Source organism: Microchirus variegatus (genome assembly GCF_963457635.1).
Source record: "Microchirus variegatus genome assembly, chromosome: 1".
NCBI classification, from domain to species: Eukaryota; Metazoa; Chordata; class Actinopteri; order Pleuronectiformes; family Soleidae; genus Microchirus; species Microchirus variegatus.
In genome coordinates this window covers 42578797-42606745 of record NC_139802.1, presented here as the reverse complement: position 1 = coordinate 42606745, position 27949 = coordinate 42578797, and the positions used below count along the sequence as shown (strand labels likewise).

Below are 27949 nucleotides of genomic sequence, written 5' to 3'. Positions count from 1 at the left end.
CTGTGTCCTGAGTAACTCCAGATTCACTCCTAAGATGAGAGATGTCACATGACACACCTGTAAACATTTGATGTACAGCATATTTTTACAGTGTTAAACTTAAAACAAACATACTAGCTAACATGGTTAATGTCTGTGTAGAACAGACTTAGAAAAAGTGTCTTTTATAGTAAAACGTCAAACCATTTTACTCGAGTACCAGTGTTTTAGTCCAGTGATGAACATCTCCGAGGTCGTGAGGTCATCTGAGGGGGGCGGAGTCAAGACAGGCCGCAGCCTGAGCGTCCGTGAAGACGAAGAAGGCCAGAGAGAAGGCGGGAAGCTTCAGGTGAGCGGAGGGAGGAAGACGATTGGCTGCGAGATCGGGAAGCGTTTCATCGTCCGTCATCTTCAGCACGACTCCGTTCAGAGTCACGGACCTGAGGAACCAGACAGACAGACCAGTTATTGTCCAGATATACACACACACACACACACACACACACATTCATTCTTGTACTTGCTGCATACTGAGGACCGGGTAAAAGTGCTGACAAAGTGAGGACCAGCATTTACCACTTCATAAATCAACACAATTACAAATATCTACTTCATGAACGACATCTATAAAGAACTACTGGGTGCAGTACCATAAAATGTCTGCAGGTGGAGCCCTAGAGCAAAAAAGTGTGTGAAACACCAGGGCTGGAAAACAGGTTTTTGTACCATTGAGGACCTCTGTTAAAAGCATGTTTACAACCTAAGGAAGTGATTTCAAGTACAGGCCAAAATGTCCTCACTTTGTAAAAATGACCTCACTTTGTTGGTTAAAAACCCTCACCGGTCCTCAGTATGCCGCAAATAAGTATATTAACAAATTCTGTCTGCTGTGATGTTAAATCACTGATTTTCTCAATGGACTTTGGTGCAGCGAGTAAATGGTTAATAGCAGCGACTCAGACTTTGTTTTTATGGTGTATTTAAGGTGAAAACACCTGAACTATCCCTTTAAGGTTCTAAGTTAAACAGCGTGATTTTCCCTCGTGACCAGCGCAGAGAAAAACGGTTCCATTGAAGGAGGCACCTGGAGTAGAGTCCCTCCTCCTCCCCCGGCCGCTCAGACTGCAGCACAAAGGCGTCCACTGTGCTGGAGGAGACGACCGCTGGCACCGCGACCGCGGTCGTCTTCTTGCTCAGGTTCAGAGCCATGAGTGTGACGGCGCCGCGGCTGTAGCTGCAGAGACGAGCGGGGGCGTGAGGTCAGAGCGGGAAAGGAAAAGACGAGAACGTGACGCGTTAAAAGGTGCGGCACCTGTTTGTGTTGGAGCAGTGCAGGTACAGCCTCGCTCTACGACTCCGCCCGGAGTTCGACCGCGCCGAGATTTTCAGAACCTCCGGCCCGACGAGTCGCTTGTAGAGAACGGAGAGCCAGTAATCCTGCAGGAGGAGACATATACAACGATAGACGTTTGGAAAACGCTAAAATTAGACGTTTGTAAAGGATGACACACTCAGTCACTTCCTGCTTCTGTGGCCGAAAAGCTGCTAACTCGTCCTTTAAGTTTCAATTCCTTCAAAGAAATCCGTGCTCTGACGTCTCTCTATTTTTGATTGTGAAACCTCAGCAAACCACAGAGGAGAAAATCTGCTTCCTGTTCACACACACGCACACGCACACGCACACACACACACACACACACACACACACACACACACACACACACACACACACACACACACACACACACACACACACACACACACACACACACACACACACACACACCATGATGCACACCAGTTTGGTTGGTTTCATTCATGGTTTCAGCTCTATTTCTCATCATCCTCCTCTTCCTCCTCACTCTATTTATTATCTTATTATCTACGCACTCTTCTCTCCAATGTACCACCAGTGGTACACGTACCACAGTTTGAGAACCGTGGACGTAGAAGAATGGTCATATGAAATACTGTACTTTTTTTGTTAGCACGGGCGCGCACACACACACACACACACAGCGGTTACCGCTGAAACGCGTTAACGTTAAAAATAGTTAGCGAAGAAGACGGCGATGTCGTCGACGTACAGGAAGCGGGTCCAGGTTTTCGTCCACCAGGTGGTAGCTCCCGGAGCCGACGAGCACCTGCCGCATCACCACGTCCACGCCGAGCGTGGCGCTCAGGCCCAGTTTATCCAGCCACCTACACACACACACACACACACACACACAAATGTGTTGTTAGTCATGTGACCAGGAGCTAAAGTGTACTCACCTCCTCCTGCGTTGAACCTGTTATTATGAAAAGGTCAAAGTTTACAGGTCCACAGGAAGTGCAATCAACCCATCAAAATAAAAGCGGAAATTAGAAAATGAGATAATAATAACACAGAAGATGAAGGGGGCGGGGCTAAGGCCCCTTTTTTTGCGTAAACTCACATAAACCCCGCGACGAACGCGTCCGACAGTCCGGGAGCTCCTCCTCCGTACGCCGAGCTGGTCTCACCGAGCCAGACCGCCTTCCCTGGAGACGTCTGCTGGACTCTCTGACCACCACACACACACACACACACACACACACACACAGACAGATTAACGTCTACACGTCACACACACACACACGCCGAGGCGTCCGTACGTCCCCGTCTTTACCTGCAGCACCTCGTTGGTCTTCAGGGCCAGCGAGTCCAGGATCTGAGGGTCGATGAAGTCCTCCAGAGACGTGTCTCTGCCGTTCACGTAGTAACTGCGAAGGGAAAAGGAGACGACGTGGACGACGTCGCGGGTTGTGACTGAGTCACTCTGAGTCACGTGACGCGATATCGTACACAAACAGGTGAACTCACTGGTGCCAGGTGCAGGCGTCGACGGCCGTGCCTCCGCTCTGCAGGAACCTGCGGCAGGACAGTGGACACTTAAAGGCACAGTATGAGCTACTTAAACATAGATACAGGTGACAGGAAGTGGCTGTTGTGTCACGCTGTAAACTGCTCTCTTTCTCACACCAAACACCATAGAGGAAACCTGCGATTTAACATCACAGCACACAAGTGTCGTCAACCCACTCGACCACCTCCTTCACTACGTTCACATTTGTTATTCTGTGAATTCTGTGTTTGAAATGTGTTGTTCTTATTTACCTCAGTGACACAAAGTGACCACAAGAGGCAGCAGTCGACCAGCAGCTCCTGTGTTCCCGTGAGCTAAAAACGCTGATTTTCTCTATGGAGTTTGGTGCGAAATAAAAAAAAGTGACACAAACTTCAGTTTTTTCGTCGGTAAATGTTGTCTAACAGCGAGATAAAGACATAAATTAATTAAGATATCACAGACTAAAGTTACAGCATATACAGTAACACACTGATGCCACTTTAAAAGTCCTAAAAAAAAAAGTCCCTTTAACATACTTCCCTCAGTGATTCAGCATCAGAGTCAGAATGTCCCAAATCACCAGTTAAAGTGAAGTCACATGAGCCTCAGTAACTCAGTTAAGAGGACAGAGCTCAGCGTTTCCTCTCGTCTCTAACAGATTACACCTCTCACCCCTGCAGGATGTCGATCCTGTGGTCTCGCGGTTGGCCCACGTCCGGCCCGTACAGCGCGGCGTCGCGGTAGAGTTTCGACCGCGCCATGATCTCTCTGAGTTTGGCGAAGTCTTGTCCGAGCTGGACTCCGTCCACGCGGATCCCGGCCTTCTTCTCGAAGCTGTTTGGTTCTTTGGACAAAGAAAAACACACGATCATGTGACGACCCAAATATCTACTGACCCACTTTCAGATAAAAGTTGGGAGGACGTGTGTGCGCGACGAACCGTTTCCCAGCTCCCAGGACATCTGATAGTGTTTGGACTCGCAGTACTGCAGCAGGGAGCGAGCGTTGCTGCTGTTCCACGCGTTCTCAGCGGTTCTGAGCAGCGCGTTCAGCCCGAAGATCAGATCCAGGCCGGAGCAGCTGGCGAAGGCGTGCAGCACGTCCACCGTGTACTCTGATGTGACGGGAGGAGGAGGAGGACGGGTCAGAGTGAGAGGTCGCACAGTCGGAGAGCAGCTCTGTTTTACCTCATCCGTGTTACCACACACACACACACACACACCTGTGAACTTGACCCGTCTGTATTTCTTCTGCACGTCCTCTCTCATCAGCGCCATCTGCTGCTCAGGCCACTCCCTCTTCAGCTTCTCCTCCAACCAGGAGGGCAGCTCCAGTTTGTCACATGACTCATCTAATGACAGCACAGGAAATATATATTATTTATAATATATAATAATAGATTTTATTTGTTGCTGAGTCGTTGTTACCTGCGGTGAAGGCGGCGTTTGACTGACGAGGCCTCTGAGGCGTGAACACCATAAAGTCCTGTCTGGTTCCACCGAACCTTAGAAAAGCTGGAGTCAGAGCTTTAGTCAATGTCCGTAACTTTGGAGATCTGGACACAAAAACAACAAAAAACACTAAATATTAGTGAAAAATAGTTTGTTTTAACAAAAATAATGAAATGTTAAGTGTTTAAATGTGCAAATGAATCGCATTTTTGAGGCCTTTCCCATACCCCAAATCTCTTTTCGCGACCGCATCAATCATGGTGAAAATGTACATATTTAAAAGGTTCGGTGAAAAAGCGTGCAAAATTGGAAGTAGGAGGGGCAAATTAGTGCTCCGCCCCACAAAAGAGATTGGCCAGAACATCAACTTTAACGTACGTGCACGAAACTTGGTACACGCGTTCATTAGGTCAGGACGGTCAAAAAGTCAAGTAAAACCTATGCTCTAAAACGAACAGGCAAGCCGCCATCTTGGATTGAACGTTCACTATTTGGCGTTTTTGGCGAATTTGCACCAATGCTACAAAATCTATCTTTTTTTTCCCTTTTTTTTTTTAATTAGAGTGAAACTATTTTAACATTTGGTCTTTAGAAATAAAAAGACCGAAAAAAATATCTGATTTTTGACATTTTGACTTTTTCTTTTATGTCATACGTGAACATATTTGACTGAATCTGAATCACTGGATGAATGACCTGGCAGATCATCATTAAACATTTGGAATAAAGAAAAACAAACAAACTAAACAAATCAAAAATTCAACTGAAAAAAAATAATTCTCAAAATTAATATTTCAATTTCTATCATTCAGAAAACCAGATAACGTTTTCATTCATTTTGTCAAAAAAAATGAAAACATAAGACAAAAATGTATCTCCTTAAGTGACTAATGTATGTCTTTCATACGGTAAAATGCGATGTTTCCTGTTTTCTGACATAAAAACATTCAAACGGATGTGATTAAATTACAGGAAATTAAAGTAAACAAACAGGTTTTGTGGTCCGTGAACGTCTCACGCACGCACACACACACACACACACACACACAGGGTGAGTACTGACCCCAGCAGGGACATGAACTTCTCCTCTGAAGCCAAACTGGCGTCGATGGTGACGGACAGAAACCTTGGGTCCACGCGGTGGATGACCGCGGATAAATCCACGTCCACGCCCACGGACGGAGGCAGAGAGCCGGACACGGTGGTCCGGTTGTTGTCCGTGATGAGTCGTCCGTGGACTCCGTCACAGAGAGGAGAGAGGAGGCAGAGCAGCAGCGGGACGAGCTCCATGACTGAAATAAACTTCTTCTCTGTCTAAAGAAACATCATTAAATCACTAAATTATTAAATTATTCACTTCTATTTCCTCTAGTTTGAGCCGCAGGGGTAGGCGCGTGCACACCGGAACAGAGTCTGATGTGAACCTCTGTATTAAAAACATGTGTATGAGTGACGTCAGAGTGTGGGCGGAGACTCAGGGCTGCAACAGCGATGTGAGGGGCGTGGCCACGCTTAGACCACACCCCTCCCCCTAACTGAAGGAGGAAACTGAATCTATTCCACTTACCTCTGTGTTTAAACAGGTTAAAGGTCTAAGTTGTAACATTTATGAGAGTTCATTGACACACATTTTATATACTATTTACTTGTGTTTGTAAAAGTTTATCACTTTAAAGTTTTGTATGTGCTTTATTCAAGGTCCTTGCTGCTTAACGGAAGCCGCCATCTTGCCCTGCCGCGTTGCTACGGCGACCTGAACAAAAACATTAAGAGTGGACATTTTGAACTTTGAAGCAAAAACTTCCTAAACAAATAGTGAATGAGGTTCATTCTGGAACACAAAGGGCACAATGGTTACCCGACACACACACGGTGTCACTATTCCTTTTAGTGTGTTCGCATATCCACAGAATAGCACAAGTTATTTGGTGGCTAAAGATAGCATTACAGCTAGGTTGGCTAACCAGCAAGCTAATCTCATCCTGATAAAGATCACATTGTGGCTAGCTAGTTAGCATATTCCCTGTTTTTTACCCAAACAATAACAAACTTTAAAATGAGACCGTGGGTCTCAAATGAGATTTTACTTGTATAAATAAAGGTTAATATAAATAAATAAATTAAAAAACAGCTAACAGCCAGCTTGTAGAAAGCAGGTCATTGGGGCTAGCTAGCTTATATCCTCACTTTTTACTCAATGGTATTTTATCTCTCTGCCTACAGCTACGGCTAACGGACAACTGCGTGTTTTTTGTGCATTTCCGAATAAAAGTCCTCTTTATCTTTTGTTGGTAATTGCAAAAACAGTGCAATCTAAGTTCAGTGATGCATAGCTCCTCCCTTCTTATTGTGGCCACACCCCCTCTGCTCACTCACCTGTAGTAGAAGTCCAACTGCAGTTGTCAATATCATCAATAACGCACTTCCAGAGCTTGTTGTTCTATATTATTTTAATGTGATATGATATGTATTCCAAAAATGAAAAAAAAAGAAATAATAAAGAATAAAAACAGTAACAGAGTAAAGTTGTGTGTAATAAATATAGTCAGACGTGTTGATCTGTAGGTAGATCTGTAGGTAGATCTGTAGGTAGATCTGTGGGCGTGGTCAGCAGCTCGTCCACTTCCTCCTGAAGAGCCGCCGCCTTCTCATTGAGAAGCATCTGGAACAAAGAGACATGTCATCTGTGCACGTGTTAAAACATTTAAAATCATCTTCATGAACTTCAGCACCAGAGAGGCGACGACAACACTCACTTTAGCCGATGCTACAATCTGATTAGCTTGTTTCTTGTTCAGGTTTTCTATCGTCTTAGACAAAACTGCAGGGTCAGCGTTTGCCAGGTGAGTCAGCGTCTTGTAGCCGCCGTTAAACAGCTGCTTCGCTCTGGACTGGAAAAAAACAAACAAAAACTTAAATAAATAAGAATCAAAGAGTGTGTCAGGAAAGATGAGCGTCACGGTCGCTGACCTCCATGACCCCAACCACCTCCATCAGAGGGATAAGCTCCGTCTTCACGCAGTAACTCAGTCTTCGCGTGAGCTCCGTTAGCAGAGCTTTGAACGGCCAAAACTCCTCCAGCTCCTGATAAAAGAGTAATAAAGTACGACGTGTAAACGTTAAACAGCAGACGCTCTGTTGTTGTTTTCGTCGTCGTCAGGCGTCGGTGACGGCGTTACCTCGGTGAAGTGCAGCACACAGGAGCAGAAGGCGGACGAGGAGCTGAGCAGCGTCTGGACGAAGCCTCGGCTCAGCTGGAACCTGTCGGCCACGCTCCACACGTTGGTTTCCCTCAGCAGAGAAAACAGCACCAGAGCCAGGTACATCCGCTGCACCACCGCCGTGTTAGCGCTCTGACGCACAAACAAACAAACGAACAACAACAAGAGTGTGGAAAAACAACACAGGAGCTGCTGCTTCACATCAGGGAGAAAAACAAAGCAAAGCTCTTACGTTCTTCACCGTCTGTCCTGCCGCTTTCCTCGCCACGAAACTCTCCGGGACGCCGACGGCGGCCGACATCTTCTGCTCGGCGGCCGACAGCAGCGTGAACTGTCGAGAGGACAAGGACTCAGTGACTCATCGGGGACCATGTCCACGCAGAGGTAATTGGACCAACGTCCTTGTCCCGGTACACAAGGGCAGCCCGTGGGGCAAGTGGAAGGGAACTGGGCTCGTAAACTGCAGGGTCACCAGGACAGGTCAAGGGCTGGGGTGCCCATGAGCAAGGCACCAAATCCCCAACTGCCCCCAATTATTATCATTTGCACACACAATTAAAACACCCAACACACAGAGAGAGGGAATCTGGAAAGCTGCTAAACAAACTAAACAACAGTGAGAGGTGTCAGTTTCAGGTAAAATCATTATGTTAGAATGTCAACATCATTATCAACAGATCTCTGTATGACGACACGTCACGTGTGGAAAAATAAGCGAGACTCCTGAGCTCAAAAATAGCATCAGACATCAGTGTGAACACATTTCATGTTGTTAAAACTGGTGCTGAAATAGAAAAAAATTGTGGTGGAGCATGTTGAGCATCATTCAGTGTCCTTCTACAGTCCAAAAAACTTCAAAATATTCAATTATTTTGAGCATAAATTGAAAACATGAAAACATGCTATTATACGACCTGTTTATTTGTGTTGTTTTCATATTTTCTACAGTGTTTTAGGTCTATTAGGTCTGTTTCAGCACTTTGTTTCAGCTGTTGTTGTTCTTACAGGGCTTTATAAATAAAGTTGGATTGAATCGAGACGGCAGAGACTGCTGCTGCTCACCTGTCTGAAGTAAATCATCCAGTCTGGCTTGCACTGAGCGATCATGTCGTACGGCGTCACCAGGTAGACCAGGTGCAGGTAGCTGTTGAGCAGCAGACCCTCGAGGCCCAGGGACAGGTCTTTGTACAGGAGGTCACTGAAGGTCAGGTCCACGGAGCCTGAGGGCGAGAGAAGACCGCGGGGAGGTCACAGAGAGCTGGGATTTTACAAAAGGTGACGGCGGTGAAAAACGCCACGAAACAGGAAAAACAACAACACTGAAGCACAAGGAATGTGAAAATAATCACTTCCTGTTTGTTGATCAGAGAGATAAAGATCAAGCTGATGTAGACTTTATTACACAAGCCTTTTGTTAAGTGGTTGCAGTCTTGTTTTCCCAGGTGTACAAGGACTGAATAAGTATCACACACCTTTATTTAACCAGGAAGTCTGATGAGAGAAACCTCCTTTACAAATACAGTTAGATAACACAATATACTGAACTGTCCCTTTAAAAAAAAGGGGGTACATTTGTTGCTCCTACAAACCTGTGACATCATCATCATCATCGATGTTATTATTTACCTTTAAACGTCGCTCTCCCGAGCTTGGTGACCTGCAGCTCTTGATCCTCGTCCTGGTGCTGCGACGTCGTCACGGTGACGAGCTCCTTCTCGCGCAGCAGGTCGACGCAGTGGCGCACGGCGTCCCACAGGCTCCGCCCGCCCGCGCACAGCCGCTCCTGCTGCACGTGCAGCAGCGTGCCGCGCAGGAAGTCCTCCACTCGCCGCACCGAGGTGGTGATCTGCAGGAAGTGCACGCACACACACAAACACAGGCGTTTAAATAGAGGTCACTCACGTTCTTAATAACGTAGAAAGGAGAAGGATTTACGTTGAGTCCGATGAGCGACAGGATGAGACTGAGGATTCCTTTTCCGTCCTCTTGCATCAGGTTGCTGTAACAGTTCTCCATCGGAGCGCACACCAGCGTTTTAGCCTGGAACACAAAGCATTTCAAGACGTGAAGTCTGAGTTTCCAGTTTACATGTGAAGAACAGAGCAGGAGAAAAACGTCTGGAGTGACTTTTTGTCTAAGCCCAATTTATACTCCTGCGTAAAGTGCTCTACGTCGCTGCCAAACTATAAATACGTCATATCTTAATACACAAACCACATGTTTAGACTCTAAATGGCTAATTTCTGGCCTCAAATTATCTTAAAACTGTGTTCCGGGACACAGAAAAGTGAGAAACGGCCACTGTTTCAATGTTATTCTGCTGCAACAACAACAACAACAACAACAGTCTTTCTCTCTCGGACGCCATTGCTCACTGTAGCCAGAAACACCCTTATGTAGCGACCCCTACTGATCGGGCGGGAAATTGCGGTGCGTATCCGGCACCGCGACGGAGAACTACAAAGGCTCCAGGGGTCTCTGTGGTTACGTTAGTTGCAGAAGTATACTGTGGCCTTTAGTCCTCACCATGTCGCGGTCTTTGTCCTGCAGGACGAGGACGCTCTCGCCCACCGTGTCGATCCCGGCTCGCCCGGCCCGTCCCACCATCTGCTTGTACTGACTCCTCTTCAGGAAGTCTCTGGCGATGTACGGCGAGCGCAGGATCACTCTGTCCGTGGACACGAGACGGTTTCAGAGACAGGTTCGAGACATCAGTGGACAACCCTGAAGTAGCCCTTTAACGCTCACCTGCGGGCCGGCAGGTTGATCCCAGCAGCCAGGGTGGACGTGCATGCGAGGAGGCAGAGGACGCCGCTGGAGTACGCCTCCTCCACCAGCTTCCTCTCCTCGGTGGTCAGTCCGCTGTGGTGGTACGCCAGGCCGTACGGCACCGTCCTCTTCAGGACGGGACACACGGCGCCGTCGCTGCTGTCCCTCAGCTCGCGGAGGAGGACGGACTTCTCGGCCTCTCTGTGCTTTAGAAACTCGCTGCACAGAACGACAGTACGTAATAAAGCATTAGCTGATGAATAAAGCTACCCAATGAGACGTGGCGCGTCCGGTTCGCTCACTCTTTGAGGTATTTGCAGATCATGGCGGCGACGTTCTCGCAGTTTTTCTTGGTGGGACAGAAGACGAGGCAAGAGTGAGCGGGGATGACTTCTGTCACCAGAGCGATGATGTGGTCGGGGTCCACCTTCTGCATCGCACTGGAGTACTGAGGGGGGAGGGGCCAATGCAGTCAACAACACACACAGCATGTTATTACTTCACAATATGGAGTCAGAACTGTTTTTAAGCAGCATTTATTGGTGAATTTGCCACCTAATATGCCTCATCTCACCTTTTAAGTGGGTTTAACAACCCGCGTAGCCTTTTGTTAGCATAAAAAACTCAAAATATGATACGTTTGTCCCTTGTAGGCTGCTGTAAAAACATGGTGGTCCAAAAAAGAGCCGATCCAGCTCCTGATATACATATAAAAGGCTCTTTCTGACTTATTGAACACTTAAAATTCCACCAATGAAAATAGTCTTCCAGGTTCTAAATGGGAGGAGAAAATATATTGAATAGCCACTAGGGGGCAAGTACGTTGGTTGAGGGGTTAATGATCTCAATCATTAGTTTAAACCCGAATTTAATAGAACATAATGTAAATTTTATGAATTATTTTCCCAATTAAAGAATAAAAGACGACTAAATACGGCGCATGAGTGGTCACCTGTGTGATTGACAGCTGGTATCGTCCAATAGTAGCTAGCCGCGGGCGACGCATGTAAAGTTGTAGTTGTAAAACATGGAGGAAGCTAAATCCTGATTCTGGAGGCTTCAAATTTGGATTATTTTTTAGAGCTTAACCCAAACTCATGATGTAAAGTAGCCTCTGTTAGCATCGTGTAGCGTAGCCTAACATAACACGTCGTACCTTGAAGTTGAGGTGACGCGAGAACTTGAAACAGTCCTCTTCCATCGGGTCCACTTCGTAGATGGTGTCCCTCAGTTTGACGTATTCTTTGAGCTGGACCTGAGATCACGGACGACAGAGGAACCTGTCAATCACACACGCTTTTGTTTTATATAGGTCATTCAGAAAGGGGGAGGAGCTAAACTAGACTCACTGGTCTGAAGTCGTTAGTGTAATTCTCTGCCTTTAAAAACGTCTGCAGGTCTTCGATGTTTCCCAGTGTTGCGCTCATTCCGATAATCTGAGTCTGACCTGGATAAGAAAACAGTTTGTTTATTATTTTAATTTTAAGATTTTTTTTAAAAATGAACTAAATCAGAGACACTTACTGTTCACATACAGAAGTTTAGCCAGAGTCATTTCAATGACGGCTCCTCGACTGCCGTCGCCTAACATGTGAAGCTGAAGAAAAACAACAGCAGCTTCCTTTAAAAAAAAAACCTTCTCTTTTACTCAAACAGCTGTGGTGTTTTCACGTACCTCGTCAACCACCACCAGACCCAGCTGATCCAGTCGACCGTTCTCGATCAGCGAGTTCACCAGGCTGTGAGCTTTCTCTATCGTGGCCACGTACAGCGACGTCTTGTTCTTCCGCTTCACTGGAGGAAACCTGCCCTTGCTGCCGGCGTACTCCTCCACCATGAAGTCCAGCTCCAGGCCCAAGCTCGCCAAGCCACGCACCTGGAAGAAACCGAGCAGCTCTTTTAAAAAACAGGAGGCGTCCCACAGGGATCCGTCCTGGATCCCCTGCTAATCCCACAAAACTGTCACGTACATTACGCGACACTGACCTTCTCCTGCACCAGTGATATGTACGGTAAGATGAACAGACAGTCTTTCTTCCGGCACAGCAGCTCTCGCAGGATCAGGATCTCGGCCACCAGGGTTTTCCCGCCGCTCGTGGGCAGCGAGTAGATGAGGTTCTTCCTCTGCTGGACACAGTCCAGGTTCAGACACGTCTCCTGCCAGTCTGAAAACACACATTATATCCATCACACTCTGCAGTACGTCTCTAGGAAACTAGAGACTGAAGATGAATCAATAACAAACATGTAAGAGAGCGAGTGCGTCACCATATAAACTCTTGATTCCTTTCAGCTTGTGCATCAGGTCTTTGACTTTGGAGGGGAGTCCAAAGAAAGGCCCCAGGTCAGTCGTTTCCATGGAGACCGTCTCCATGGCCTGCATGGCGACGCTGATCTCCTCAGAAACCACCGCTTCCTTTAACGCGGCGGCAGCGGCGGCGTAGGAGACGTTTGACGGCGCCGCGGCGTTGCAGAGCATCGTCCTCTTCAGCTGATCGGCCACACTCCTCCGCCTCTTCGTTTTGTCCTCCTCGCGTCCATCTCTCGCGCCGTCCCCTTTTCTGTTGTCCGGCGTGGACGTGGCGTCGCCGCCCCGCAGCCTGCTCCTCTTCGCCACCTCCACCTGCTCCTCGAACTGGATCTGACTGGACGGCAAGTCCTCGAAGGCAGGCTCGTCTGCGAGGACGTCCAAGATGGAGTCGGTGAGGACGTCTCCGCAGGACCGCCCGTGGACGCCGTTCTCGGAAGTCTGAGGATCCTGATGATCCGCGACGTCACGCTGCCTCTCGCATTGCTCTGCGTCGTCCAGCTTCGCCAGCAGAGAGCTGTCCTCGAGGAGGCTGTCGTAGTCCCCGAACAAGTCCTCAGCATCACTGCAGTACTGCAACAGAACACAGGGGGCTGTCAGTTATGGTGAGTTCACTGTCTCACACCAATGTGACACTGGAGGACATAGAACTGTGTTTGTCTCACTTGTTGTGACTAATGTCAAGTGACACAATCCAGCATTACTAGATTTTTGGGATTGAACGAAACAACTTTACAGATAAATCAAGTAAAGGACTATTCTGTGGTTGTTGTTTTTCTTTCATTAGGTCTGGAAGTGTCAAGATTAACAGATTATTGAAATAGTCACTGGCTGTTTTTGTGTGTGTGTATGTGTGTGTTCTTGTACTTGCAACATACTGAGGACCAGTGAGGTTTTTTAACCAACAAAGTGATTTGTGAGGACATTTTGACCGGTCCTCACTTTGTTTTCATTGAAATCACTTCCTTAGGTCGCTATAACATGCTATACTCAATTTGTCAAAAAATAAAAAATAAAATTGGGACGACATAGTATAGTATGACTTTTTTGTCAAATTTTGGACCAAAATTTTTTTCAAAATGTTTTTCAACTTTTGGATGACATAGTATAGTATGACGTTTTGTCAAATTTTGGACCAAAAATTTTGGGTCAATTTTTTTTTTCAAATTTTTAACCACAGTATAGTATGACGTTTTTTGTCAAATTTAGGACCAAATATTTTTTGTCAAAGATTTTTTCAAATTTTGGCCGACATAGTATAGTATGACGTTTTTGTCAAATTTTGGACCAAAAATTTTGGGTCAATTTTTTTTTTCAAATTTTGGACGACATAGTATAGTATGACATGTTTGTCAAATTTTGGACCAAAAATTTTTGTCGAAGATCTTTTCAAATTTTGGACCAAAAACTTTTGGTCAAATTTTTTTTAACATTTTGGTCGACATAGTATAGTATGACGTTTTTGTAAAATTTTGGACCAAAAATAAAAATTAAAAAAAAAATTAATCGAAAAAGTTTTCCAGCTCTTTTTGCTCTGGGGCTCCACCTGCAGACATTTTATGATACTGCAACCAGTAGTTCTTTGTAGATGTCATTCATGAAGTAGATATTTGTAATTGTGTTGATTTATAAAGTGGAAATGCTCGTCCTCAGTATGCAGCAAGTACAAGAATGTGTCTGTGTGTGTGTGTGTGTCACCTCAGCAGGTTGAGTTAGAGCCATGACGCTGCTGAGCCTCCTGTTTGTGGGACATCTCTGTGGACAGCCCTCTCCTCCTCCTCCTCCTCCTCTTTTCTTCCGGGCAGGTGTCAGCTGTGTTTGTGGTCCGTCCCTTGGCCTCTTCCCGCATGAAACTCGTCTAATTTTGAGTTCCCGTGGTGCAGCAGCATTCATCGCTGTCTCGGCTGCTACATGTGTTAGCTTTACATGTACACCATAGGAGCTGAGAGGCTTGTTTTTACACTCCTCAACGTTGATACAGCTGCTAGCAACATGGCTAAACGTTGTCAAGGCTACACCAAATGAAGCCGCTCCCTTCTTTTAGCTTCATATCGTGTCTCTATAAACGTTACGGTTTGTTCATAATCGTCCGCAAAACATTTAAAAGGCACACACCGCTCGTTCTCGTGTAGCTTTAGTTGAAGAGGAGACAAACGGAAATACAGAGAGCGCGTTACATTTAAATTTGTCAACAACAACGTCAGCGCAAGAGAGAAATCCTACCCGCACTTCCGCTTTCGCGAGCTAACGGTTTAATGACATACTTTGTTCATATTTGTCAGTACTTAAGTTGTAGTATTGCTAATAATGTGATAAAAATAATCATTTATTTCGGCTATTTACAAAAAGCAAACTTTAATGACACAGCACCGTTTCCACCTGTTTGTTTCGCTAATGTTTTAATTGCAAGCAAACTGCGAAAACGCAAAAAGTCTCGATTTGAGTCATATATATTACTATTCAAGGACTGTAATACGACGCAACGTTAACATGTTATATTTCGTAAATTATTTTGTGAATAACGTGAAGCCACTTCCGTAAATACCGTCAGATTTATGATTTGTCCTCTCGTAATCTTTGACGTGAGTAACATTTAATCGTTTCCTGAAACCCAAAGCGGAACCAATGACACCCATGCCAGAAATAAAACAACATAAAACGTGAAGCAACAATACATTCAAGTAAAATAGAATGAAATATTGCTTGAAAACACAGATTTAATTTACGTTGCTGTATATTTCCGGTAACAAAAATAGCGGTAGGAACTTAGTGTTTTTAGAAAGTACAAAGTCAGAGACGGACGCTCTCAAGTGTCGGACCGCTTCCTGTCCTATGTCAGGTCAAAAATGTTTTCTCTGCGGATGTCGCAGCGGTTAAAATCTGTCTTATTCCAACAGGGAAACACAGGTGAGACTAAATAAAGGCACCGGCATCTGTGTGGATGTGTCACAAATGTTGCTGCGTCACGTAACAATCCGTCGTTTCCTTGTTTTAAATACAAGTTTACATTCACTTGTCACAGCAGCTGCTAATGCTAACTTTAGCCAGCATGTGAAAATACAGAAAATGTCACGAATAATAAACATTTCTTTTTTTTTTTAGGTTTTAGAAGTTTGACGTCGAACGTGGTCCAAAGCACAGATGAAGTGGTGCGTGAAATATTTAACTACAGTAACCTGCTTTTTTTTAAAAATGAATGAGTTATTTAAACCATGTGATGTTTGTGTTTAAAGCTCGTGAAGATGGAAAACCCGTTCAAAGAGCCACCGAAGGGCTGTGCCCTCTGTAACGTGGAGGTGGACTTTAAAAATACACAGGTGAGTGTGTGAGAGACACCTGGACACGTGTGTTTCTGATCAGTATGTGGATAATTAACATTATCATGAAGTTATACAGTGACCTCACTTCAGCTCCGTGTGATCACTGTTTATGTCCTCACTGTCCATCACTTCCTGTCTCACCTGTGTCCTTGTCTCCACAGCTGCTGTCCCAGTTCGTCTCGCCTCACACTGGACGGATTTACGGCCGACACATCACAGGTGAGCGCAGCTGTGTGTTTCTAACTGCATGGAGTCATAGATTGTATTTAAACCAAACAATCTTGTGTAACTGGGAGTTCACACTTCCACCGCTTCCTGTTGTGCATATCTATAATTTTCCTCTAAATTTGACCACGATTTACTAAATTGACACCATTTTCTGTTGGAGAAGACATAAAACAAATGATTAAGAACATTAACTCCTCAGGGATATTGTTTACTGATGCTATAAATCAAATAAAGTGAGAGGCTAATTTTCCATTTTCCAATCAAATAGAGGCATTTTTTTAAACTGGCAGATTCGCCCCCTAGTGGCCAATGCTTGTTTTGTCCTTCCTGGACTTCACTTATGTTGAAAACACACTATAATAATAACGATGTCCTGTGTTTCAGTTACCACAATAAGAGCATAACGTACACACAATAGCTCTGGTACCAACTCCACTCTGTGTTGTTTTTTAGGCTTGTGTGGAATCAAACAGAAACAAGTGTCCAAAGCCATCAAGAAAGCTCAGTCGATGGGTAAATATGTTTCTGCTGCTGATGGACAAATTGTATTTTCGCTAAACTGAAAGACGTTGAAGTGACCGTGTCGTTCTCTTCTCCAGGGTTCATGTCAGTGACTCACAAACACCCACAGTTCATGAGGGACCCGGCCATCTTCAACGTCAAACACCACGGTTAATGTGTGTGTGTGTATTTAATGTGTAATAATCATGTGTAGTAAAGTTGCTATGTGTAATTTTGTGTCAGGCTTCACTTCCTGTTTACACACCGAGCAGAAAAATAACCGTTAAAACCCAATCGTGTCACAGTTAGATCTCCATCCAGGGAGCGTCTGTGAAAAGCATCTGTGGAGACTTTAAATTTAAACAAAAACAAGTAAAAAGCTTTATTTCTTAAACGTTACTGACCACTTTGTAAAAGTTTGTATCTGAACATTTTTACGACCTGAAGGTTTGATGACATCATGTCCTCGACGAGTGAAATTAGCGCAACACTGTTATTCAGCGAACGTCACGACTCGCTGATCCTGCGTTTCCTCTTCCTCCTCGCCAACGGCTCCCTCGGCCGACAGTTCATCGTCGCCGTGCTCGAGTTTGGCCCGTCAGACTTGGTCTGCGTCACCATGGAAACGTGTCCGTTGCTCCCAGAGCTGCTGCTGCTGCTGCTGCTGCTGCTGCAGCAGCCGTCCGGAACAGGAAATGCATCGAGGGTTACAGTCTGAGTGTGAAACAGCGGCGAGCACGGGAAGAGCGCTTTAACGGCGTCGTGCAACAGGAGGTTGTTTTTCTCTTCTGAGGGAGCGGCGGCGGTTTCTGGAACAACACACACACATAATCAATAATTTATACCAAAGTGATTAGAAACATCTGCAGGCCACACCCACCTTTTCCATCTTTGCTCCGCCTCTTTTCTTTAATTCTTTTCCTCAGAGCTGAAACTTCTGCCTGCAGCTTTTCCACTTGACGCTCGGTCTCCTCCACGTCTGCACACGCTTTCTGTCCAACACACAAACACACACACAAATCTTATCTCAAGTCAAATTTTTAGCTTAAGAAATTAGGTTTTGGTCTCCATTGACAAGGTCAATGTTTGACAGAAAATGTCCTAAAGAGTCAGAGTTCTCTCCTCCTCTCGCTCACCTGAAGCTCCGTCTGCAGCGACTCGTTCATCTTGTTCATTTCGTTGACTTCTCTCAGGAGTCCGTTAGTCGAGAAGAACCTCGACCTGGAGACGACACAATGAGAGGAGTGTGCTACAACAATCACAGGTGTAAACAATCAAAGTCAGGGTTTACTAAGGTCAACTTTAAACACCTTTCAACCCCAGTCAAGGTCAGTTTTCATGCTTTTCCAGCACATTACATGTGTGGTGTAATTATGAATAACTACTTCACCCTTTTTACAATAGTATTGGGGATGGCACCATGTTTTAAATATAATCATGGTGACATAATTATGACAAAAGGTCCAGGTCGGCCTATTCTGTTCCTCCATCTAAAAAGCCCTTTTCAACCTTGAACACCACATTAAAATCCAGACACTTTCAAGGAGTTCACACAACCACATGAATCCTTAAAAAAATTACAGTGGCTGAGTTCCATCGTACCCGTGTTTCTTCATGGCGAGGTTATAACCTGTGGCCGAAAACGGAGCGGACGCGTTCCAGTACGCCAGCTGATCCAGTAAACCCAGGTTAGTGACGAGCACGGGGACGCGCAGGAAGTGACTTCAAAGAACAAGAAACAAACGACAAAGTTAAAATAAGGAAAAATAAATCTGCATTGAAATATACATATAAATAAGTACGTTAGCGTGGCCGTCACCTGCTGCGGGAGATGAAGGCGGCGTACTCCATCCTGTGGGTGGAGCCTATCGACGTCACCTGGGTGGACGTGAGCAGCACAAACACCAGGTGAGGGTTGGACAGCGACGTCCTCAGCTTCTCGTGGACGATCTTTTCTCTGAAGGTCATCTGCTGCTCCGTGTTCCTCCTCTGTCTGTACCAGCCAATCACGCTCTGCTGCCGGGGTGGAACATGATGACATCATCATCATCCTCATCGAACCACACTGAGGAAGGTTTTGCTTTTTTATTCTTACCTGCTTGTCGTCTGCCAGGATTTTCTTGACTGCCTCCATGTCCACGTCTCCTACGCTGTTGTAAAGGCTTCACAAACAAATACACAAACACATGATTAAATCACAATAAAACATGTTTTTTAAAAACTCTGCATAAAAAGAGACGACTCACTGGTTCGGTTCGTGGAATGCAACATATTTCTGAACATCTGTGGAGGAAAAAAGTCTTATTATTAATAAAGGATGGAAGATAAAAGTCAGTTTAGCCTCTCGTCCATGGAGAAAATCAGCCGTTTTACATCAAAGGAGCTTTGTGACGGAGACAAACTCACTGTAAATCTCCTCGATGTGAATGTGATCAGCCTGAGAGTCACTGATGGTGATCTGCTCGTCGACCCTGCTCTGTCCCAGGACCAGACCCTCCTGCAGCCAGACACAGACATTTAAATGTAATATTTGGGCAGTTTATAGTGTATATTATATACTCTAATTACTTCATCATCAATAAAGTCTGATCTATGCTAGTACATGATCATTCATGTTGTGTTCATGTCCTAATACATCATTAATAACCAAAATAACAAAGTATTTAACTACTTGTATGTAGTTAAATAAAAATCTAGTTTAATTCATGTAGTCATAAATACAGATTGTACTTAAACGCACCACTGTATTTTCCTGTTTTGTCTCAACTTTGATGTTTGGGGAACTTGGCGCTTCTTCTTAAACACGATATTTTATTACTATATCTCGTAAAATGTTCAAATGTACATATGCCGAATTAATTAGCAGACACATGCTTCATTAAATATGGATTTAATCGTCACTCAACAACTACTCAGACTTGTCTGCATCCAGTGTAACGTTAAATATGAGGATTTTTGAATGCAGTCTGGTGCACGAGCGCGATTGTTTACGTTTTGCCTAAGCTAAAAAGTTGCACAAACGCCGTTGTGTTGACTTTTATCTACACCGAGTCCACACACATTTATTGAGATCACAGTATAAGTGCGTGTACAACAAAACTTCACACAGTAATCGAAGTTAATTAAACTAAATGACGCTGGGACGCGTCTGTCCTCTTTGCTAGTTTGGCTAACAGTTAAAGCTAACCCCACAGGAGGCTCCACTGAAAAACACACTTTCATTTAAAAGCCAGACATAAAAATGTCACATACCACGTCCGAGTTGCTGTTAACATGCTGGAACATGAGAGAAGCTAAAACAATCCCCGACATTTGAACAGACGGCTCCGCCATGCTGCTTCCTCACAACAAACATCGTTGCTCTAAACGTCACCGCTGCGCCACATAACCGCATGAGAATCCTGCGTTTCTCCTGCGCGGCGCGTGAGCAGGAAGCAGCGACAGATAAGGGGCGTGTCTTACAGAGCTGAGCGACAGACCGTGAAGGAGGGGGGGCGTGTCTTCAGCGAGACGGGTCATCAGACTGAACCATGGACTGAACAGGACGTCCACACGGAAGGAAGGAACCGTTATTCACCACAGGTATTTACGTCAACTCGACAACACGCGTTTGTGTCGAGTTTAGTTAAGTTTAACGTTAACTTTTTTAACGTAGCGTAGTTTAATTTAGACGTAAACAGCCTGGTGACACTGGTCATCAGACTGTTGGTCAGGAAGAGGACCGTTCACACACGACGAGAATCCGCTCCAGGTATTTAACGTCACCCGAGTTTGGTTTAAATGAACTTAACGTAGATGTCAGTTAGTTTCTCAGCCTTAGTTTAAGTCGGGTTTAGTTTGGGTTACTTCAGTTTTAGGTCAAGTTTAAGTTTAGCTCAAGATAATAAGTGCAGTTTTAAGTGGTTTAGTTTAACTTAGGTTTGGATTGGTTTCATTTAAATTCTGTAAATTATTAAATTTAGCTTAGTTCAGGTTTAGCGTAAGTATAGTTTAGTTAAACTTGCGTTAAAGTTGATTTACTTTTACTTTATGTTAATATCAAGTGTATATTATTCACAGTTTAAATTTACATTGTTTTTAATTCAGTGATTAGATTAAGTTTGGATTCAGTTCAAGTGTATCTTAATTATAGTTTATATAAAATGTTTTAGTCTGGTTCCATTTTAGTTCAGTTTAGTACTATGTATATGTACATTTATCTGTGTACTTTTACTTAAAGCACAAATACAATGTAATACAATATGATATTTGTAATATACAGTTAGGGTTTCTTCTGTTGAACTGATAAACAAACATGAAAACGACATGTTTTATGTTGTAAAACAATCGTCTCACTCCTGATACAATTAGTTAGTCCTGCAGATGATGACGTGACCTCTCGGTGACCTCTTGGTGACCTCTCGGTGAGATGGAGGACGTGTGGAGTGTGGCGGTGAGTGTTTTCCAGGTGTGGATGTCCGTGGTGGTGTTCCTCATCATGATGCCCGCCATGTTTGGCCTCTCTCTGGGCGTCACCGGCGTCTACATCCAGGTCCTGGTCAAAATCCTCGAGGTAACACCCGGTCGTTCACGACACGTGCTGTGCAGCAGAGGTCAGAGGTCAGAGGTCAACCGTGTAACTGTGTTCCCCTAGTGGGCGACGATCCGGATCCAGAGAGGACGAGAGGAGCGGCACGGTGTTCCTGTTCCTCTGCCCAACAGTGAGTCAGCTTCCACATGACCTTTGACCTTTGATTATTGGACAACGATGAGCAGCGTATCGGATGCTAACGCTATTGCTAATAATGATTCCTATTAGAAGTGTGTGTGGTGAGTACATCATGAGGACTCAGCTGCACACGGATCATGTGATGCTGACCCTGTGTGTGTGTGTGCGTGTGTGTGTGGCGTGGAACAGCACATGTTTGTCTCAGGCTGATGATGCAACAGCAGATTACACAAGCGGCTGGTTGTTGGAGTTGTGTTGAGAAACACTGGAGCCACTCTCTCACCTCATGATATTAACATAATAGTCATATGTGTTTATTCTAATATACGGCTGTTTATTATTTTGTCAGGATTTAACTCTTTACATCCTCTGAGTGCTGCTGATTCACCGTATTATCATTCAGCTTCTTAGGGTTTTTGAGTTTACGTCCCTTACTTCAACCTCCCTGTTTCACCCCCTGAATTGAAAAGCAGCCAAGGGCAGTCTGGCAAAAGTTCCTGTAAAACATGGACAACAGATTTTTAACCACTCATTCAATCAAACATGTCAATATTTCACTTTTAGACGGACATTTTTCGACAGGAAACTGAAGTTTGTGTCACTTTTCTAAACCGCTCGCGTCTTCACACCAAACCTCATAGAGAAAATCGACGATTTTACACCCTGGCACAGAGGAGTTGTTGCTCCACTGTTTCTTCCATTAACAGGTTCACGTTTGTTATTCTGTGACTTCAGTGTTTGAAATCCTTTAGTCAGATTCACCTCAGCGACACAAACTCACCACACGAGGCAGCAGCAGAGCAGCAGCTCCTGTGTCCTCATGGGATAAAATCGCTGCTTTTTTTCAATGGGCTTTGGTGTGGAAGAGAAAAGTGTTTACGTCCAAGAAATCAGAATAGAGTGAGAGGTCTTGTCTCTTGAGGATCTCACATCATATAAATTGTTGTCCTTGTTGTGTTACCATGGCAACCACCTTGTCTTCAGTGTACTTTGTGTCGTTCAGGCATCATCGAGCGAGCGGGCGGCTCCATGGAGGAGGAAATGACGCTGACGCAGCGCCCCTGCGGTTCCAGCGCCGCGGGGGCGGAGTTTTCCCTGAGCAACGCCCTCTACTTCTACAAGAAGGGCTTGGAGAGCATCGCGGACGACGAGGTGACGCAGCGCTTCTCCTCGGAGGAGCTCGCCTCCTGGAACCTCCTCACGCGCACCAACCAGAACTTCCACTACATCAGCCTGCGGCTCACCGTCATCTGGGGCCTCGGCGTCTTCGTGCGATACGGCCTCCTCTTCCCTTTCAGGTCGGTGAGAGAGAGACGCATGACAGGAAGCAGGTCCTGATGATGTAATAACGTAAACATAAAGAGCGTTTCCTGTCCCTGCAGGATCACGCTCGCCATCATCGGCCTCTCGTGGCTCATCATCGGAACGACTCTGATTGGATTTTTACCTGAGAGCAGGTACAAAGAAAAACACACATATATATACTGTATATACGTGTATTTATACACAGGTGTATTTGTCCTTTCAGTGTGAAGACGTGGCTCAGTGAACTCATCCACCTGACCTGCTACAGAATCTGTGCCAGAGGTTTGTCGGCCACCGTCCACTACCACCACAGGTGAGGACGTCACCGCCTAAAACTCAAACTACTTCCTAATAACTCACTTTTAAGTACATTATTGGTAAATAGTGTTTTAGTAGTTTCCTCTGGTGGTTCTTGTAAGAGAAACACTTATTATTCAGCCTTCTCTGAAAGTTATCAGCTCCCATTCCGAGTCTAAACATCTCAGGACGGTGCCTGACGCAGCTGTCTAATCGCAGTCTGTTGTGTCTTCATATTCTCTGACCGATAACGCACTACTTCACGTGTTCTCACGTGCAGAGAAAACAAACCTCAGAAAGGCGGGATCTGCGTGGCCAATCACACCACGCCCATCGACATCGTGATTTTGGCCAACGACGGCTGTTACGCGATGGTGAGTACGGTTAGCCGGCGCGGGCTAAGGTTTCGGCGGCGCACACGGGTACCGTGACGTAAACGCGAACGTTTCCCGTGTCGCCCCCGCTGTCGTTCCTCAGGTGGGTCAGATCCACGGCGGCCTGATGGGGCTCATGCAGAAGTCCATGGTGAGGTCGTGTCCTCACGTTTGGTTCGAGCGCTCGGAGATGAAGGACCGTAACGCCGTCACCAGCAGGTGAGACGCAGACCTCGCCGCCCGAGCTCCGACGCTAACGTTGTTAAGCTAAACGTGATTCTGTCTCCTCAGGCTCAGAGATCACGTCGCAGCCAAGACCAAACTTCCCATCCTGATATTTCCTGAAGGTCAGTGATGTTTCCTCCAGGTCATGTGATCTGCGGTGACATCATCACGCCATCACGCGTCTTGTGTTTCAAAACAGGAACCTGCGTCAACAACACGTCCGTCATGATGTTCAAGAAAGGAAGCTTCGAGATCGGAGGAACCATCCACCCCGTCACTATCAAGGTTAAAGGTCACGACACGTAGCACACCAGGGAGGGAAGGAGAGAAGGAAAGGTAGGAAGGGAGCGAGGAATAGAAGAGGGAAAGACAGTGAGGAGGCAAGGAAGGATGGTAGAGAGGAAAGGAAGAATGGAAGGAGCAAGGAAAGAAGAGGGAAAGACTGTGAGGAGGGAAGGAAGGTAGAGAGAAAAGGAAAGAAGGAGGAAAGGGATGAAGGGATCAAGGAAAGAAGAGGGAAAGAGTGAGGAGGGAAGGAAGGTAGAGTGTAAAGGAAGGAGGAAAGAAGGAGGAAAGGGATGAAGGGAGCGAGGAAAGAGGAGGGAAAGACGGTGAGGAGGGAAGGAAGGTAGAGCGGGAAGGAAAGAAGGAGGAAAGGGATGAAGGGAGCAAGGAAAGAGGAGGGAAAGACAGAGAGGAGGGAAGAAAGGTAGAGCGGAAAGTAAGAAGGAAAGAAGGAGGAAAGGGATGAAGGGAGCAAGGAAAGGAGGGAAAGACAGTGAGGAGGGAAGGAAGGTAGAGCGGAGAGGAAGAAGGAAAGGGATGAAGGGAGCGAGGAAAGACAAGGGAAAGCGAATGAGGAGGGAAGGAAGGAAGTCAGAGAGGAAAGGAGGCAGAAAGCGGAAATGGGGATGGTAGAAAGGCAGGAGGGAAGGAAGAAAGGAATGAAGGGAGCAAGGAAAGAAGAGGGTAAGACAGTGAGGAGGGAAGGAAGGCAGAGAGGAAAGGAGGAAGGAAGAGAGGAATGGAGGGAGAGAGGAGTGGAAGAGGGAAAGACAATGAGGAAGGTAGGAAGGAAGGAAGGGAAGAGAGGGTGAAGGGAGCAAGGAATAGAAATGAGCAAGGAGGGAAGACAGAGGAAAGGAGGAAGGAAGAGAGGAAATGGGGATAAAGATAGGAGATAGGAAGAGAGGAGGAAGGATAAGAAGGAATGGACAGAGCAAGGAAAGGAAACGACAGTAAGGCAGAGAGGAAAGAAGGAATGAAGTAAGGAAGGTAGAAAGGAGGAAGGGTTAGGAGGAAAGGTAGTGAGGAAGGTGAGAAATGCGACCATATGGCGTTTGACTTACAGCTCCGCCCCCCTCCCCTCTGACTCCTCCCCCTCTGTGTCTCAGTACGACCCTCGCTTCGGCGACGCCTTCTGGAACAGCGGCAAATACAACATGGTGAGTTACCTGCTGAGAATGATGACGAGCTGGGCCATCGTCGTCGACGTGTGGTACCTCCCCCCGATGACCATACAGGTGAGGCCACGCCCACTAACGCCGCGTCACGACGAATCCGTGTAAATATGGTGACAACGTGAGTGACGTTTGGTGCGTTTCTATGGCGACGGAGCAGGACGGCGAGGACGCGGCACAGTTCGCCAACAGAGTGAAGTCTGTCATCGCTCAGCGGGGAGGATTACTGGACCTGGACTGGTGAGTAATCTGATTACTTAATCTGATTACAGGGGTGGAAAACTAAAATATTATTAAATATGACACTGGAGATACCAGAGAAACTGATTTTAGGGACTTGTAATCGCATCTCCTCTCACCAAACCCCATACAGAAAACCACTGTTTTTAGCTCACATAGCTGCTGGGCTACTGCTGCCTCGTGTGGTCACTTTGTGTCACTGAGGTAAATCCGAACGAAGGTTTTCAAACTCCTAAATCACAAAATAACACGTGTGAACTCAGTGATGGAGGCAGCAGTGGATCAACAACTCCTGTGTGCTGTGACGTTAAATCGGTCATTTTCTCTATGGGGTTTGGTGTGGGAGAGTGAGCGGTTTACAAAGTGACAAAAAGTTCAGTTTTAAGGCAGAAAAGTCTGTGTAACACTGAGATAAAGCTGTTAATATATATATAAAAGATATACAGACTTAAGTAGATGTAGATTTTATTCGGTGAGTCTTTTATTAAGTGGATAAAATCAGGTTTTTCCTGTTTTTCATCAGTTTATTGAGAGCTTTAAGTTGTGAAATGTACTGTTTCTTACCTGATGTTGCCGTGGTGATTTGTTGTCGTCGTCTCAGGGACGGAGGACTGAAGAGAGGGAAAGTGAAGGACTCACTGAAGGAGGAGCAGCAGAAGAAATACAGCAGCTTCATCACTGGACTCAATCACAGAGACACTGAGGACTGAGACTGAGTCCGGTCTGTGGTTCAGCTCTTCATAGAGCCTGCACGCAGTGGTGTGTTCTCACCAGCAGGTGGCAGCGTCTGACAGCTGTTAAAATACATGAAAAACGGATGGATGATCAAAGAGTTTCAGACGAACCTCATGAAAACATCAGAACACAAGCGTCAGTCATCATCGAGACGACAACTCAGGAAAGATGCGAAGAAGATGAGGAAGAAGTAGAGAGAAGGGAGGGAAAGTTATAAAAATAAAAAACACAAAAAGAAGTTCAAATATGACATAAAACAAGTTTTTTCTAAACGTGATGAATTACATTATAATATTTACATTTGAACGTTTCACAGTGGAAGAATTCAAATCAAAAATGAGAAATTAAATCTGCTTAAATATTATTCAATTACACATTTAATTATAAAGTGTCTTTTTTTACTGCATATAATATACATGCATCACACACATGTGTTTATTATATATTATATGAACATATTAGTTTAATTTTTAATAAATACGTTGTTTTTTTAATTAAACCTGATCTCTTCTGTGTGTTTTATTTTGTTAAATCCTGTTTTATTTTGACAGTCTCTGATCTGAATGTGAATTAAGCATCTGAATTATATTGATTTAAGGTCTAAAGAAGTCACATGACCTGCAAACTTTACAAACCAAACGCAAATAACACGATTCATTCATTTATCAACTCTCACTTTTAAGCTAATTTATTATGTAAAATTATATTTTGTTTAGTAATAATAGTAATTAAAATATTACTTTTGACCAGGTAAAAAAAAAAGCATCATTGAGATTATAATCTCGTCTACAGGAGAAAACCTGGCCACTAGAGGGCAGCATAACAATGTTACAACAGACAAATCATAGCTGTCACACAATATAACAGAAATAAACACAATGTTGAGATAATACACAATAAAATGTCAAGGTTGGTTAAAAACAACAGAAAACAGGACACTTTCATCTTCTTCTCTACGTTATTCTCCAGCAAATACATTAAATATATTATTTATTCTAACATAATACAATAAATAAAACTAAATAATAAAGGAAAAACCTCATGTTGCATTATTGCAGATTTGATATCATTTAGAAGAAGTACTTTTACTTCTAATAATAACAATAATAATAATACAAATAACTATTATTAAAGCTGAGACCTTTGCTGCGTCTGGAGGAAAAATAAAATAAAGTTCATTAAAAACTCATCAACGACCAAATCAGTCAAACTGTGACGCAGCAAGAAAACAACGAAGCGTTTTCATAAAGAATAAATCCATCAATGTGCGAGTTCATCACAGGACCAACGTCATCACAGCAGCACATGGATTTATGTTTGATCACATGACTGAGCCTGTATTTATTAGATATTATATTATATTATAGACACTAAACTGTCTGAATATAAACTATAATAATCAAACCATTGATTGGAGGATATTAGAACATGTTTTTATGCATTAATTCATCCTTAAACATCATGAAAAAGGTCAAATCATTAATCTGTGATTCTGCTGTTTGGTCATTTATGAAGTGTTTATACTTATATTATGTCATTAACTGTATTAATGTCTGTTTTCATTAAAGTATTTATATTCTCTGTCGATATTTCAAGATGTGAATGTGTGAAATGTGATCTTTGAATTTGCAGCTTCATTTTAAAGCCAAACTGATGTTTTAGTGTCAAAAGTGAATACTTTAAAGCTTCTAATCCTACTTTCTAATCTAGTAGCTTTAATTCTTCTAATCTAATCTATGATATGTGTTGGAAATTAACTTTTTTTTTTTGCTTTAAAACACTGCGTCTCCATAGGTTTGTTCAGAGTAAGTCAACGTTTTGAATCAAATACAATTATAAATAAAAACAAGAGTAAAGAAAAATAGAAATTCATTTAACTCATTAAAATTATTATTAAAAAAATGATTAAAACAATATGATAAAATATATTTATCAGAGAATTTATCTTTAAAAGTAAA

General features: G+C 44.5%; 5 protein-coding genes across 6 annotated transcripts; 2 read left to right on the top strand and 3 right to left on the bottom strand.

Annotated features, from left to right (window-relative positions):
• Positions 1–28: 28 nt before the first annotated feature.
• On the bottom strand, positions 29–5590 carry hpse (heparanase; the record flags this gene model as incomplete). The annotated part of the gene is made up of 12 exons (XM_083909840.1): positions 29–419; positions 1064–1213; positions 1292–1416; positions 2067–2181; positions 2418–2524; positions 2631–2724; positions 2825–2872; positions 3522–3693; positions 3790–3963; positions 4072–4200; positions 4277–4404; positions 5364–5590. 12 exons carry the CDS (start codon positions 5588–5590, stop codon positions 242–244), a joined length of 1647 nt encoding a protein of 548 aa, XP_083765966.1. The 3' UTR covers positions 29–241.
• A 1255-nt stretch (positions 5591–6845) lies between these two features.
• Positions 6846–14491, bottom strand: helq (helicase, POLQ like; the record flags this gene model as incomplete). Its single annotated transcript, XM_083909826.1, has 18 exons — positions 6846–6962; positions 7057–7191; positions 7271–7384; positions 7480–7653; positions 7754–7852; positions 8584–8741; positions 9148–9367; positions 9457–9561; positions 10048–10189; positions 10270–10509; positions 10593–10738; positions 11447–11545; positions 11640–11737; positions 11815–11887; positions 11966–12166; positions 12277–12455; positions 12559–13171; positions 14297–14491. The coding sequence occupies 18 exons, from the start codon at positions 14489–14491 to the stop codon at positions 6846–6848; spliced, it is 3108 nt and encodes a 1035-aa protein (XP_083765952.1).
• A 927-nt stretch (positions 14492–15418) lies between these two features.
• On the top strand, positions 15419–16849 carry mrps18c (mitochondrial ribosomal protein S18C). Of its 2 annotated transcripts, XM_083898628.1 has the most exons (6): positions 15424–15505; positions 15701–15747; positions 15832–15915; positions 16080–16137; positions 16600–16659; positions 16746–16849. In XM_083898628.1, exons 1-6 carry the CDS (start codon positions 15445–15447, stop codon positions 16820–16822), a joined length of 387 nt encoding a protein of 128 aa, XP_083754754.1. In that variant the 5' UTR covers positions 15424–15444; the 3' UTR covers positions 16823–16849. The 2 variants fall into 2 exon arrangements, with proteins under 2 accessions (XP_083754755.1, XP_083754754.1); XM_083898629.1 differs by lacking the exon at positions 15701–15747 and having other exon boundaries at positions 15419–15505.
• A 305-nt stretch (positions 16850–17154) lies between these two features.
• abraxas1 (abraxas 1, BRCA1 A complex subunit) lies at positions 17155–19987 on the bottom strand (the record flags this gene model as incomplete). Its single annotated transcript, XM_083909815.1, has 9 exons — positions 19900–19987; positions 19054–19144; positions 18894–18930; positions 18743–18809; positions 18467–18663; positions 18250–18369; positions 17784–17868; positions 17528–17639; positions 17155–17456 (listed from the first exon to the last, which is right to left on the bottom strand). Exons 1-9 carry the CDS (start codon positions 19978–19980, stop codon positions 17155–17157), a joined length of 1092 nt encoding a protein of 363 aa, XP_083765941.1. The 5' UTR covers positions 19981–19987.
• Positions 19988–20344: 357 nt separating this feature from the next.
• On the top strand, positions 20345–26191 carry gpat3 (glycerol-3-phosphate acyltransferase 3). Its single transcript, XM_083886476.1, has 13 exons — positions 20345–20398; positions 20998–21199; positions 21281–21347; positions 22359–22653; positions 22738–22812; positions 22884–22973; positions 23238–23331; positions 23435–23550; positions 23623–23678; positions 23756–23841; positions 24951–25079; positions 25177–25256; positions 25858–26191. Exons 2-13 carry the CDS (start codon positions 21056–21058, stop codon positions 25964–25966), a joined length of 1341 nt encoding a protein of 446 aa, XP_083742602.1. The 5' UTR covers positions 20345–20398; positions 20998–21055; the 3' UTR covers positions 25967–26191.
• Positions 26192–27949: the final 1758 nt, after the last annotated feature.